General features: G+C 33.1%; 1 protein-coding gene across 1 annotated transcript in view; it reads left to right on the forward strand.

Annotated features, from left to right (window-relative positions):
• LOC129218194 (acetyl-CoA carboxylase-like) overlaps nucleotides 1–16680 on the forward strand; it is a 282701-nt gene that overhangs the window by 73698 nt on the left and 192323 nt on the right. The window contains exon 4 of the mRNA XM_054852411.1: nucleotides 15479–15617. Coding sequence (XP_054708386.1) covers nucleotides 15479–15617 — 139 coding nt within the window. The remainder of the gene's footprint in view (nucleotides 1–15478; nucleotides 15618–16680) is intronic.

The raw sequence follows: 16680 nt of genomic DNA on the forward strand, positions 1-16680 counted from the left end.
TTTTTTCATATATCTGTACAGTATAACTTTCGATTTAACGATTTCCTCAATTTAATGATACATTTCACTGGTCCCAATTTAACTGCATTCCAGTAAGCAAAATATCTTGCCTCCGTATTGCATATAAAAGTTGACATGCAAGAAAAAGCATCTTGCATTAATGCTGCCTCAATATTGTTATGTTACTCCATTTATGCTGTCAGGAGGCTGGCACAATATTGACTGACAAGGTGTATGCAGTATAATATCAGGAAAATATCAAGGTAGGCTGCTTTTGTAATCCTGCATACGTATTGATATGACAGGATAATATCAAGATGTTGGCATGACAGCATGAAGTCAAGGTCTACGCAAGATGATCTTGCTTTTGTAATCTTGCATACGTATTGATATGACAGGAAAATGTCAGGATACATTGACATGACAGTATGAAATTAGTACGTTTGCAAGGTGTTTTATTTGTTTATTTATTTGTATTATTTTCGCTTCAAACTCGAGAATTAAATTTCATTCTTTAATTATTTCTGTTACTCTTCAAGACTGATTAGTTTTCTAGCCTAAGAATATTTTCTTAAAGCTGACATCTTATCGGAAATTCAAAAAAAGATATTAATAGTACTCGCAATTTAATTTAAAAAATGAAAAGTTCTTCGTTTTGCGTAGTACTTGACTTATTTTTTAAAATTCATGCTTCTAATTGTATTATAAAGACATATAATACTTGGTAAGGAATAATTGCGGAAGTTTTTATAGCACATTAAAGATTAAAGGTAGCAATAAATAAATAGATACAATAAAATACATTTCTGAATGGATGTCAGCATTGAAAATATCACCTGTACAAAACATATGAATTTATCTTATAGAATAACATAAATAATCATTGAATAAAAATAATCTTACTCGTGAGATTGAAGAGATAATACGAAATTCTCAGCTGCTGATCCTTTGTTTCAAAGTGTAGGGACTGTCTCGGCCGTTTCTATTATCGATCACACATCGTTTGCGATATGACTTGCCTAGTACTATATTAATAAACAAATGCAGTTATCAGTCATTCATAAGTTATTCCTAAAACAATATTATTCCACACTAATAACTAAGCAACCAACTTAGCGAAGCCTAAAAAATGCAATGCCACATGCAGCGTAGAGCTCTATCGAAGGTCGAAGGAGGAAGATAACATGCCAGCAGCAATGCAAGGGATGCTGAGTGTAAACAAAGTTCCCCATGTTCTATTGTGTACTAATTATCTTGACGGCAACAGCATGAAATCAATACCATCTTGACGGCGTCAACATGTATGCAATGCTGATATTGTAAGGTAATATCAATATTGGTATTTTAAGATGAATGCAATGTTGCAGACGTGTTGTTATTGAAATATTGCTTTTTAATCTTTATGCAACCTTTATGCAGTATGAAACACGTCAATATTGATGCCGTCAGTATAAAATCAAGATCTGTCAAGGTTGCAAGAAATTTTGCTAGTAGGGATTGAATGTATATGCTAAATGCTTTAACAGTATCTTTAAATTAATGATAACTTTTTCCAGTCTCTTGACAATCGTTAAATCGTGGTCATATTGCATATATTAAAGTTGAAGTCCATCTGTACAATTATAATGTGATAAATAAAACATTTCAATTTTTGATGTTTGCTGGGATTTTCTTGCTTTGATTTTATGTGTCATCATAGTTGCAGCACCTATGTAATATGAGCATTCTGCTTGCATCTGTAAGAAAAATGATAAACTTCGCCTTTGAAATGTTTTATATTTATCTCTAAGATCAGATAAAATTTGTCTTTCTATTATTTTCAGTTGTAGATACATATAATCTTGAAAATGTGTTGTTGATGTTTCCAGTTCATGGGAAGAACAAGCATGGAACATATATTGCTTAAATTTATGTTGTTCACTGCCACTCAGTAAAAGCTAGGAGTGTGAATTTAATCAGTGGCGGATACAGAAATAATTTTTTAAGGGGCACTGACAAATTTTCGGAACAAAGTTTTCATGAGTTTATTTTTAAATATTTTTTTAGGATCCATTAAGCCCAATTAATAGACTTTGAATGTGGGCGGAAAATTTCTCACCATTCAAGCCTTTTAAATACTAAACCCTATACAGGATGTTCCGTTTTAACCTGCAAGGGCTCTATTTTCACAAGTGTTAGTCCTAGATGCATACTTCCAATTGCAAAAATGTTCAAAATCAGATGCAGAGTTATGATATTGAAAGTAAGAAGCAAAAATAAAAATGAGTCAAAAAATACAAAATTTAACTTTTTATATGGGCCCTAGGTCGCCTAACTTATACTTAGGGAAATAATATCCATTGAAAGATAATACTAACACAAAAAACTTGAAAGCTTTGCTACCAAAACTCTAGAATATATTCGAGTTCAAAGTTTTAAGGGACCATTTAGAAGATTGGATTCAAATTTATCGCCCTTTAAGAAGAATGACAGGTTTTCGAAGTAAGAAAACAAAGTAGTTATATTTTCATTGCTATTCAAAAACAAATGCAAATGTTATGCCATGATAGGCAAAAACACACTACAAAACCTCAATCAATTTGAAAAACCACACTCTATGCACACATAATTTGAAACCCTTGTTAACTGCTATATTCCCCCCCAATAGGTGTTATTGACTGTGAGTGTAAAGTGGCGTGAATCACAAAAAGCTGCGTTTCATATCTCGATGAATATTGGTTGTACTAATGTCAAACTTTTTGGGTTGGAATTATCTTTCAATGGATATTATTTCCCTAGATATAAGTTAGGGGACCTAGGGCTCATATAAGAAGTTAAATTTTGTATTTTTTGACTCATTTTAATTTTTGCTTCTTACTTTCAATATCATAACTCTGCATCTGATTTTGAACATTTTTGCAATTGGAAGTATGCATCTAGGACTAACAATTGTGAAAATAGAGGTCTTGCAGGTTAAAACTGAACACGTATACCCTGAAAATTTAAAGCAGTTGCTGTTTAGTTCTTAAAGCCATGATGCAGTTCAGCTAACCTTTTGATACTACTTGCCGTTTTCTTTAATAATAGATTTTTTTCAAAAAACTACCATGTGATTACTTTCATTTTGCATTTCTCATGTGCTGGAAAAAAATCTAATATTTCACAATTAGCTTCCTGTTTCAGAATGACTCTACTAGGTGTGTCTATTGTACATAGGTATACATGTTTTTTTTTAAATATTTTTAATGTTAACTATTGATTTTCAAAGAAGGATTAGTGGATAAATCGCGATATTATGTTCTCTTGAATTTGAAACTAGCGAGTTAAGTGAGTTAAATGTATTCTGCCACTCTGTCCTCTTATCATATATCATAACATCCCTATTACCTACTCTAATTTTAAACAACAGAAATCATTTTTTTCTCTGATATATCATTGTAATGTAGTAAAAATTTGTAAGCTGTCCCCTCTGTTGCATCTCATGTCCCTTTTGTTGCACTTAATTTTTCATTCAAATAAAATAAGGTTTTGAGTTAAACATCTCTATGGATGATGATATTACACTGGTGGACAAAATTAAGAGATGGAAGGTATTTTTGCACATTTCTCAGAAAATATCACATAAAACCTGGATAGTTGGTTGCCATATAATGGCACTATGGTGCTGATGTCGCTGAGATGAGTTTACGTATTCTTGTGGGACATGCTAAGGCAGCAAGAGGCATAAAAGTCTAGAGCCAGCTGCTCAGCTCATTCCCCTCTATAACAGAGTAGCTATTCGTATTGTGTTTCTTGAACAATCTTGTTGGTTTTTGTAGATTTTTAGAAGAAATGAGTGAACATCATCGTTTAGACGATCGTAGGCTTGAGGCAGGACAGTCCCAAGCTCAGGTTGCTAGGGAATTGGGTGTAACTCCAAGTGTTGTTTCAAATTTGTGGAGTCAGTTTAAAAACAGTGGGACAGTGTCCAGAAGACCAGGACAAGGTCGTCCGAGAGCAACAACATCCAATGAAGACCAGTATTTGTTACTTACAGCCCAGAGCCAGAGGACATCAACAGCGACACAACTGTTTAGTGACCTCGCTGCTAGCACAGGAACATTAGTTTCAAAAAGACAGTTGCCAGAAGGCTCAGTGAAAGAGGGTTGTTTGCCAGTAAGCCCGCCATTTGCATCCCACTCACTCCCTCCCACAAAAGAGAGCGTGTACAGTGGTGTAGACAGCACCAAAACTGAACGCAGCTCCAATGGGCTAATGTTTTTTCACAGATGAGTCCGAATTCAGTCTACAACCTGATTCTCGGTGAATATTCATATGGAGGGAACCTGGGAACCGATACCATCTTAGTAACATCATGGAAAGGGACCATTATGCCGATGGAGGAGTGATGGTTTGGGCAGGGATCATACAAGATACCCGCACACCACTCCATGTGTTTGACACTGGTTCCGTGAATGTCCAGAGGTACAGGGAGAAGATCCTACAACCATATGTGTGCATTTTCAGGAGTGCTGTTGGCCCTGAATTCGTTTCATGGACACCACTGCTAGACCACATAGAGCCGTCCTGGTTGACGAGTATCTGGAAAGTAAAGATATTCATCGAATAGATTGGCTAGCCAGATCTCCTGACCTTAACCCTATTGAACATGCTTGGGATGCTCTTGGGAGGGCTATTGCGATACGCCAACCCCCAACCAGAACCATTCCAGAGTGAAAAACTGTTCTGGTGGAAGAGCGGGAGGGTCTTCCACAAGCACTCCTTAACTCTCTTATTAACAGCATGTATACTCGTTGTGCATGCTGTCTATCTGTCAGAGGTGACCACACGCCATATTAAAGGTGGCCATATACCATACAAGCCTCACGTTCATTGCCCTCTTTCATCACGAAGTTCAGTCCACATTGGACTGTTGGCAATAACTCTTTCCAATGAATGACATTTGAATTTTTGCTTTGCACACATTATTGTCGTAGAATAAGTTATATGGATTATTTGGTATGGATATATCCATACCAAATTTCATTTATTTTTGTCCAGTATTTCTCGAGATATTTAGGAAAATGCCTCCCATCTCTTAATTTTGTCTACCAGTGTATTTTGAAATATTTTGATTTGGAAAAAAAACTACGAAGTTTTTTTAGAGCTATAATTCACTGATTTTTACATAAATTATAATATACTTGTCAAATAGTGATGACATTTTTTGTCCCTTCTGTTACATACATTGTTATTAAATTATGAAGGAAAATGAGAATGTAATTTATATTTAAGGGGAATTAATAAATCCTTATAATGACAGATTTCTCATTTTTCTGGGGGAGGGGGGGGGTAGAAATATTTGTGAAATTATTTTAAAGCAAAATCTGTGTCTGATGTCCCCTCGGTTATGCTTGGAACTCACCTTGATTTTATGTACTTGTTTTTTCATATTTTGAATACATTTTGTATGGCATTCTCATTGTGTTTTCAGAATAATTTTTATAATTTTGAGGAAAGCACATCTCGTTTTTACAGCTTTATTATTTTTCAGTCTTATCAGAGACATCTGAATAGCTTTATTTGTCATTCAGGAATGTTTGTGATCTGAAAATGTTGGGCTGACAACATATTCTAAAACTGAAAAATTATTTTAAAAAAGAACATGAAAAAAACTTTAAAAATGTTTTTATTTTCAATGATTTTTGTATGCATATCTGAAGAGGTTTTACGGGCGGGGGGGGGGGGGTGATTGAGGGTTGAGCTTGCTCTGTTTCCAAAAATTTCACATTAAAAATTTTTACTTTAGTTCACTATCATCCCTGTTTGTTGTCGTTCTACAGAATGCCTAAGTATTATATGCAATAAGTAGTGGAATTTTGATGATTCTCACAATTCATAGGGTCTGGTGGGGTAAAGTGGTCATAAAATCGCAGGTTTTCAGCTTAGGTGGATAATAAATACAACAAATTCTTTAAACACTTCAACTTTTTTTGTTGTTATTTTACATTGCATTATTAAAGAACACGGTACATTGAATTTTAGGATGAAAAATATTGATTTTAGTAGTTTTATAGCACTTTCTTTTCCCTATGTTTTTATGACCACTTTACCCCATGGGGTGGGGGAAAGTGGTCATAGCATGGGGTAAAGTGGTCATAGTTAAAAATAGATGCAAAACCATTATAAATAACCCTAATACTTGTATATTTCGGCTATTTTCACAGTTGCAAGTATACTCACGAGTACATGCTTGAACTCGTGAATATATACGTGTTGTATGGTTCCTATATGAGTAGATACATGTACACATCAGATACATGCATACAAGTGCCTACTCAAGTATATACGTGTATATACGAGTATATAAGCATATATACGAATATATAAGCATGTATACGTGATTACCTACAGGCGTGTATACGTGTCTGCATGAGTACATACGTGTCACATGTATATACGCGTCACTTGTATATACGTGTCACGTGTATATACGAGTATATACGCGTGTAAACGAACATCATATGCGCTTATGCACTTGTTCTCGAGAAAATATGTGCATACTTGAGTACATATGTGTATAGTAGACGTACGCATATATAAGTGTACATACATACATATATGGGTATACACGAGCTAATTCGTGGATACATCCAGTGCGTCTTTGGGGGGTGGGGGGTAAGCGTCTACTCACGTATATATAATGGGGAAGCACTAGTATATACGCAATGTATACGTTTATACTCCAGTACATGTATGTATACACGAGAATATACGCTTATATACATGTCGGCCTACAGAGTGAATCCAAGCTCTTGGGCAAAAATCAAAAGGCTGTAAGAGGGTAGGATAAGACACAATTAAGATTATGATCACTGACGCGCTACATGCACACAAAGCCCGAAACTGATGGATACAAAGCAGGGCACAAATTTGTTGCACAAAGATGATTTTACCTAACATTTTAGTTTTTAAGAAATATTTAGAGAAGTTGTTAAAAGTTACGGCCTGTAGTAGCTCTAATACACGCATCCGCAACAAAGCCGCAGCGACTGATAAAAGTTTTTCAAAAGTCTCGTTATTGCAACAGAGAGTGATCTGTGAATGTGACACATTTGTATTACAGCTGCAGGCCGCAAATTTCATCAATCGCATTAAAACTTTCTTAAGACCTAAAATGATGTGTAAAATTGACTTTGTGTAATAAATTTGTGACTTCTTTTTGCATCCATCAATTTCTGGCTTTGCGTGCATGTAGCGCGTCAACATTGTGTTTGTGACCATATGTTCCTTATGTGATTCTTGATTCTTATCCTCGCCTCTAACACCTTTTAATAATTTGCTCAAGAGTTTAAACTCACTCTGTATACTTGTATTCATTATGCTTGTATGTAAGTGTTTACTCGAGTACGTACGCAAATATACGTGTCTACCTGAGCATATAAGTGTTCTTATATATACGAGTATATGCGAGCATATACGTGTATAGTAGAATGTATAGCTGTAAGGATAAAAAATACTTGCAGATTATCATATACGTATTTATTGGCGCATTTATGTGAACACGAGCATATATGCGTATATATAAGCATATACTCATATATTTAACCCCGTTTTCTGTAAAAACAATACATATGAAGTAAAATTAATATTTAATTTGTATCTGCCTTAAACGTAAAGATTAAGTGACATTAGAAGAACAATATTCGTTAAGCCTAATATTATGACCACTTTACCCCATCTTACTGAAATTGTTCTAAAAAATTTTCTAAAATAGATTCAGCTTACTGCTAATGAGTAAGAGTTCTTGAGACATGTAGGAAGCTTCTTGTGCAGTCAATCTGTTCCTAGTTCTAACAATCAAAATTTCCCAAGGAAGTTAAAATAGGTGTTTAGATTTAAAAAGTTTTCATATTCACGCAAAATATTTTTTGTTACCAAATAAAAGTTTGCTAGTAGTAAAATTTTGTATTCAAAATGTAGTTTCAAGCTGCCCTACTCTAAAATAAAATTTTCACATTCATTCGAGCATTTATTTGCAAGCTATAGCCATATATTTGAAGTATGACCACTTTACCCCATTGACCACTTTCCCCCACCAGACCCTACTTTTTCTTAAAACAATCGGAATGGTATGCAATGACTTTGTTTCATACTTTGCTAGCAGGTGCAACCCAAACTTGGGAGGGCAAAATTTCTTAATTTGTTGACGGGAACTCCAAATTTTGCCATATGATGACAACTTTGCCAAATGGGACTCCAAATCTCCCCAAATGACGATAATTTTACCGAATCCGTCGGAGAAAATTTGCTGAATAAAGAAATTTTTGGAAGGTCACAGTGACCTCTTGAGACCTCTCATCGCCAGTGGCAGTGGGCAATGTGGACGACCCAGACACAGGCTCGCACCTCACAACAAAGCTTTAATTTATGTCATAAAATACCCAGTTTCAAAATTCCAAAAAATATTAATGCTATGAAACATGCAATCAATGTGATAAATTTTTAATGGAAATCTGTGAAATATATACATTGCTTACATCCAATCAGAATAACCTTAATGTTTTCTGTATTATTCTTTCTTTTTTCTTTTGTTTTTCCTTTCCTTTATTTTCACCGTTTAACTCTCCTTATAACACATTACTCTTATTCTTATTATTGTTTAAGTATACAGAGTTTCAGGAATCAGATTTTTCATGGCAATAGATTTATTAAGGACATTGAGTTCTGATGATGCACATAAATATAGAAATGTATTTGTGCAGTATACTCCCAATTATCCACGGAATAGGGCAGCATGGTAATTGCGGATAAGCAAATTTTTGGATAATCAATAACACTTGCATAAATTTTAACTAGACTCCTACCCGCTTAATGGCATAACCAATTTGCCAGAAAATATTATCCTAATAAGAGGGATATTCCATCATCCGGGATCAAAATAACAATTTACAATGGTTTGGTGCTTGGAAAATGTATTACAATAAGCAGGGTAGGGTAAATTGGGGTGGAATGGGTATGAAAACAGGTATTTTTGAAATGATTATCAAACTGTTTGAATTTGATATCCAACAACTAAAAAACCTCAACTGAGTTTTTACATTTCAACAATACACTTCACATATCCATAGTTATTAATACTGATATAATTTTATTATCTAGTGAAAAAGCTATTATTTCGAAGTCTGTTTTTATACCCATCTCACCCCATGGGGTGGGGTGAAGTGGGTAGTATTCTTTTAAATCAAATTTCAGAGTGAAAACATTAATTTCTTTAATATTTTTTCTCAAAAATATATTAATATAAGGTTAAAAATCTATTGAACAATGTAGTTTGTAATTTCACTCCAGTTAAAAGTAAAATGTCCAAGATTATTGAGGATTGGCTGACTTAAGTTTTGATGATCTGTTCTTCTTCAATCTCCATTTTCGCATTATTGGGGAAGGTGAAAAAATTTCCCATCAAAGACTTCTTAAGAATTTTTACAACATAGGCACAAGTATATAAAGATTCTAGAACTTGAGCAATAAAATACTTTTTTAATTTCTGAACACTGTATTCAACTAGCACCCAATCTGCTGTAGGTATTGTTTGAACACAAGCTTAGTGGAGTGGGAGTTTGATCAGACTGGTTTTCAATTTACAGTGAAACCTCAATAAGTAATCGACCGGTTAAGTGGTCACTCCATTTAAGTGGTCATTTTTCTTTGGTCCCGACAAGGTCTCATTCACAGTAATGTAAAATGACCCTCCTTTACTGATCACCAAATTTAATTTTACTCGCTTAACTCAAAAGTTTTCTAAAATTCATTTTCCTTATTGGACCTTAGAAAATAGTGTCGGACTTAGTTGAAAGGCTGTTTGATATTTATTTTCTTTGAAATCTCAATCCTCGGTTCTGATCATTCAAAGTATAATTCTTGCTGTGACTCTGCCAAGTGCCGAGAATATGAATCTAACTCCTTCCAGCAAGAGAGACAAAATCTAATACCTGGAGAAAGTTAGTCAGTATTTAACATCTGTTCACAACTAACAAAAAACACAAAATTTAAAGCTTGATGTACGTTAGAAGAGAGAGTTCTTCTCCGTAAGCAACAACTTCATCAGTCAACATTGAAAGATTGTATTAATGTACCGTGACTACATTGAAATAAGTTGTTATTAAGTAATGTATAAGTAAGAGAAAACAAAACAAAGTAACTATCATTAGTAAGATAAATAAATACCTTTGTGCTGAATAGTAAAGTCAGACCAAACAACGTAAGTAGAAGCACAAATTTGTAAATTACAGCAGACACGTGTTTCGGCGTTACAGGGAACGCCTTTTTCAATGCAAAAATAATGAGCTTATGGATGAAAAGACATCCGACAAAAGCCAAGAGCAGATAAGCAAGCAGCTTAAAAGATAAAAACAGCGGATTAGCCAAACACCAATGACAAAGTTATAAACCGATCAGGAACCAATAGGAATGCAAGCAAAGGTCAGGAGCTTTCGCTTAGGTACGAACCCAGAAAGAAAGAATTCAATTGGACAAGGATTAAGCCGAAGCTTAAACAAAAAGAAAAGAAATTGTCAGTAACCGTGAACCGCAAGAAAGGAAAAGCAGAATGGAAAACCATGAAATAAAATAAACAGAAACAAAAAATATTCGAAAAAAGGAAAAATAAAGATAAATAGAAGAAAATTGGGGGGGGGGGGTGTCAATTAAGACAAAAAGGCAAAAATAAACAAAGGAAGATAGATAAAAATGAGTGGGGGAAAAAAAAGAGGGGGGGGGAATGGGGAAAGGACAGTATTAAAGATATGGGAGCCAAATGTTAGAAAAATATGGAACTGCACTAAGATCGTTAACTAAGTTAGAACTGTTCCTCAAAATATGAAAGGATTCCCAAAAGTCAAGATCTGTTGAATTGGGGCATTTTTGGATAATCTGAAAAGAGTTAAAATCAAAAGAGTGATTCGAATCCCAACAATGTTGAGCAATACTAGACTTATTTAATTGTTGTTTTTTCACATAATTTTGATGCTCTTTCAAGCGAATTTTTAAAGCACGCCGAGTCTGTCCAATATAGGCAAGTTTACAACTACAATTAATTCTATAAATTCCACAACAATTAAGAGGGTGAATAGGATCTTTAAGAGAAGAGAATGAAAGTTTATTAATAGGAGAGAACACCACCTGGAATTGGAAACGTTTTAGAATCTTAGCAACCTGATAGCTTACAGATGGAAAGAATGGCAAAACAACCAAATTCTTTCTGATGAAGGTTCGGTTAAGAACATTAGTTTGGGATTTATTTGAAAGTTTTTTATAAATGGAATCAATCAAAGTTGGCGGATAGTCTCTATCAATTGCCACAGCTTTAAGATAATTAAGTTCCACTTTAAGAAGTTCCGACGAAGAACAAATATTAATTGCGCGATAAACAAAAGAATTGAAAGCAGAATATTTTTGATTTGGAGGATGAGACGATAGTCTATGAGGAGGTAAAGAGACAGCAAAAGGTTTGCGATAAACAGTAGTTTCAAAACCAATTTCTGTACGAGAAACAAGTACATCAAGAAATGAAATGCAATTATTCCGTTCTTTCTCACAAGAAAACTGAATATGAGGATCAATGGAGTTTAAAATAGATAAAACCTCATCACTCTCAAACTGATTCTGGTTCATTAGAACAAAACAATCATCAACATACCGAACATAAAATTGGAACTGCAGTTTTTGGAACAGCTTAACCTCAAAATAATGCATGTAAATATCACTAAGAATGGGGCTAAGTGGGTTACCCAAAGCCAGACCATCTAACATAATATAAAAATTCCCATTAAAAACAAAAGAACATTGTTTAAGACAAGTACGGGTAAGGAAAATTAAATCCTCAATTTCCGTATTGGTGAAATGAAATTCAGAAAGTCTTCTACGAAGGCATAACAATGAACCCTCGACGGGAACGTTCATAAATAAAGAGTTAACATCAAAAGAAGCCATAAAAGAATTATTTGGAACGAAACTATGAATTTTTTTAACAAACTCAACAGAATTTTTAATGGTAAATAAATTGTGACTCCTAAGGGGAGAAAACACAGAGACTAAATATTTTGCAAGTTTGTACGAAGCCGTACCAATATTGGAAACAATCGGCCTGAAAGGAATACCAGCTTTATGCACCTTAGGTAAAGCATAAAATCTAGCACAATTAGCAATAGATGGAACAACAGAGCGTTTAACATTTGAAGGAATAGACTGAACAGACTTAACAGCAGATGCAATAGTTTTTAACTCTTTATCACTAGGATCTTTAGAAATTTCAGCATATGGCCCAGAAGAAATCAAATCATTAGTTTTATCAACATAAGATGATTTGTCAAGAACAACAATTTGGCCACCCTTGTCAGCTTTGGTAACAACCAGATCAGAATTCGAAACTAAGTCTTTAACAGAACGGCTAACAGTATTAGCAAATACAGGTTTAGAAATTTTCGAGTTAAAGTCAATATTAGAAGCTATAAGAAGCCGAATCGAATCTTTTTGAGAGGAAGTTAAGGCACTAAATTTAAAAGCTTTCTCAACAGGAGCAATAAGCTTTGAAAATTCTTGGTCTAGAACCCTTCGTTCCTCTGATAAACATCAAATTGTTTTGAAAAAGAAATTAGCTATGCTTTGTAAATCTTCTCATGTCGTTCCTCTTGATAATTTACCTGTTGTTAATAAGAATGTTGTTGTTAATCTTTCTAGCGTTCCATTAAGTAATTCTCAAATTGAGGCTCTAAAATGTAATGATAATTTTGCTGTGAGTGTTAATCCTTCTTTTTCAAAGCTTATTAAACTTTTCAGACTCTCTAGAATTAACTCTTTTCAGATTATCCAAAAATGCCCCAATTCATCAGATCTTGACTTTTGGGAATCCTTTCATATTTTGAGGAACAGTTCTAACTTAGTTAACGATCTTAGTGCAGTTCCATATTTTTCTAACATTTGGCTCCCATATCTTTAATACTGTCCTTTCCCCATTCCCCCCCCTCTTTTTTTCCCCCACTCATTTTTATCTATCTTCCTTTGTTTATTTTTGCCTTTTTGTCTTGATTGACACCCCCCCCCCCCCCAATTTTCTTCTATTTATCTTTATTTTTCCTTTTTTCGAATATTTTTTGTTTCTGTTTATCTTATTTCATGGTTTTCCATTCTGCTTTTCCTTTCTTGCGGTTCACGGTTACTGACAATTTCTTTTCTTTTTGTTTAAGCTTCGGCTTAATCCTTGTCCAATTGAATTCTTTCTTTCTGGGTTCGTACCTAAGCGAAAGCTCCTGACCTTTGCTTGCATTCCTATTGGTTCCTGATCGGTTTATAACTTTGTCATTAGTGTTTGGCTAATCCGCTGTTTTTATCTTTTAAGCTGCTTGCTTATCTGCTCTTGGCTTTTGTCGGATGTCTTTTCATCCATAAGCTCATTATTTTTGCATTGAAAAAGGCGTTCCCTGTAACGCCGAAACACGTGTCTGCTGTAATTTACAAATTTGTGCTTCTACTTACGTGGTTTGGTCTGACTTTAACTATCATTAGTATTTTTCCCCCTTTTTAAAATTTCCACTAATTTATAGACATTTCGTACATAAGCTATTGTTTTTCTCACAGAATTCTACTGCTATTCATAAATATTTGTAAGGCTTTTTTTTTTTCTTTTACTAAAAATGATTCAAATTGAAATATTTAAAAAAAGTTGTCTGCTTTTATTTTCTTAGTTTTCATGGAATTATGCTCCGTAAATTATTTAAATATTGCTATTACAACGTTCTCATAATCTTCAGGCTTTGGGTGAAGTGATTTCAATTAGCAATGTTTATTGTTCAATAAATAAATAAATAAATAAAATTAATAAATTAAATAAATAAATAAATAAATTTTAAAAAAATAACACCAAACTTTACTTTTCTCAGTTAACTCCCTTTTCCATTGTCTTCTATCCAACCAGATTTAGTGCAACCATAAGCAACTCCATAACATAAGGATTTCAGAGTATAAAATTTTTGATAAAATGAACAACTTACTTTAGAGAATAACTTTTAACGAGAAAAAATGTCAATTCCACAGCCTATGCCATTAAACCTAATATTATACCTATTCCACCCCATTTAACAATTTTTAGCATATTTCTTAAAATTTATGGAATTTTTCTTTTGTAACAACTCGAACAATTTGCTTGGCATTCATGTCTTAGGTAAAACTGTCACACCTGTTCTTGGATTTATGAATAAGAATATAACGTGTGATTCAAAATGAAATCATCTATTATATAATATGGCAAATGTTTCAATTTGGAATAAAAGTGTTCAAAAAATACTTTTAACTTAAAACTTTTTTTATGATCTAAAAGTTAAAATTTGAACACTGAAAAAAAAAAATCTTTTATTTTTAAAACAATGCTCAAATTAATTTAAGAAAAACGGTTTAAAATAAGTTGAGGGAGAAGAGTGATTCTCCAACATTATTTGTGCCTGAAGGACCTAAGTGAGCAATTTGAAAAAATATTTTTAACTTTGTGTGAAAGAGGCAGAATGCTGACTAGGCTTATTTTAATGAGAATTAATTTTTTAAAGTTTTCTGTATAAATAAAACTTACTGACATCTGATGTCAAAGTCCAGTCCTATATTTGATTGGTTGATTTTATATGGATTTTCTATACCAGTTAATGCAATATAAACTATTATTTATTTCACTTAAAATCAGAGGCCTCACAAAATTCAGGTGCTCACACCCAATTTTGATCTTGCTCTGCCACTGCTCATCAGGGAGCTCCTGTTTGCTGGTAACATATATACTTGGTTTTTACCAAATGTTTAGTGATTAAAGTGTTTAATAATGAAATATCAAAACTACATACTAATAATTGTTTAAAATGTACTATGCTTTAAATTATTTCTAAAAAAATATTAGGGTCTGCTGGGTAATGGTTAGTAAACTTAATATTGTTCAAGTTCAAGTTATAGAATGTTTCCGTAGCCTTCTCAAAAGTTTGGGACCCAGTGAAATCTTCGAGATAAAGGAAGTCAAGTTATAAAGCTTCGAGTTTTCAAGAGTTGACTGTATCTAGTTTTTGTACTGCACATCTAGCACTTCTTTCAGCTGTTATTTTCATAACTTTCACCAAATGAAAAAGCATATGAAAGACATTTTCTTTGCTCCAGGCAGACATTTCCTCCCTCTGCAATGGAGCAAGGCTTTTTAATTCAAGATATAATTTTTGCTAAGCATATATTTTAATTAGTTTCCCAGAAAAATTATAAAGTGACATTTTTTGCGTAAGAAAACCTGATAAACAAAAGGTACTTTTTGTTTTTTCTTATAGTATAAATTCAACTTTTCAAGATTGAATAATGCATATTTTTCTGCCTTTTTATCAATTATTTATAAACACCAAACACAATTTATATCTCTAATAACTTATATGGATGTTGTTTTACCTGTTATTTAAGTACTTCAATTTGTATAAAATGCAGTAGACGTAAATCTATTTTACAGGTATTAATTGCAAATAATGGAATCGCAGCAGTTAAATGCATGCGTTCTATTAGGAGATGGGCATACGAGATGTTTAGGAATGAACGAGCTATTCGTTTTGTTGTAATGGTTACACCTGAAGATTTGAAAGCTAATGCTGGTATGTACATGTGTGTGTGTGCACGTATGTGTATGTATATATATTTATATACATGTAATAAAAATCTTATTTTTTTTTGTTGAATATCATTTTGTTATTGTTTGAATTATATTTAATCTGCACAAAAGTATTTAAAAAGGAAAATAATTGATTACCTAAGACATAACTGTAAACAAAAAAAAATTAATAAACACTTAAAAATGTACCCTTTCCCCATTTTTTATTGCATTAAGTAAAAAGTTGTCTTCATGTCATATCGCAACTAGTCATTTAGAAACAAATTGAAATATTAGTAAAATAAACATACCAATAATCCATATACAAAATTAAAAATCGAATGTCTAACCAGATTGTATATACTTAAGCTCTAATTTTTTATGTAGGTTATTTTAAATCTATTCTTGCAGCATCTTAATATATTTCACTAGTTGATTACCATATCACAATTGATTACATGTTGTTCATTTGTATGCTTGATCACACAGGACCTACTTATAAAACCTTGGTCCTATGTTACAGATTGTACCTCTATAGTACGCATTAACTTTGTACCCTGCTTAGATTTTATAAATCTAAACAGGGTACAAAGTTAAAACAGTAGTTACAGGGTAACAGTACAAAGTTACAGGGTGAAAAAAATTTTGAGTACCCTTATGGGTATGCATACCATTGGTCGGGAATCATTGACCTATAGAGTCCAGCTAGTTTGCTCAATTATACCAGACATTTTGAATTTCTATAAAAGGACTTGTTCAGAAAAGGGTAAGAAATAGTTTAGGTTACTCAAAAAGCAGAGAAAATGGTAAAAGTGCATTGTTATTTACACTTAGCAAAATAACTCCTAATATTTCAGCATCATGTAATCCTTTGAATTCCTTGACAGAAAATCATTTGTAATGGTTTATGTTGTATAAAATATGGTTAATTTTTTAAAGAAAGCAATATTTTCCTCCTCCTTTTTGCAATTTGCAATGCTATTTATTGAGTAATTTTTTGCCTTTTTTCTTGTATTTTATTACTATAATAAGTTATATTGTGTCAATCATTTTAATATAATTTTCAT

This window comes from Uloborus diversus, chromosome 3 (assembly GCF_026930045.1).
Source record: "Uloborus diversus isolate 005 chromosome 3, Udiv.v.3.1, whole genome shotgun sequence".
Lineage (NCBI taxonomy): Eukaryota > Metazoa > Arthropoda > Arachnida > Araneae > Uloboridae > Uloborus > Uloborus diversus.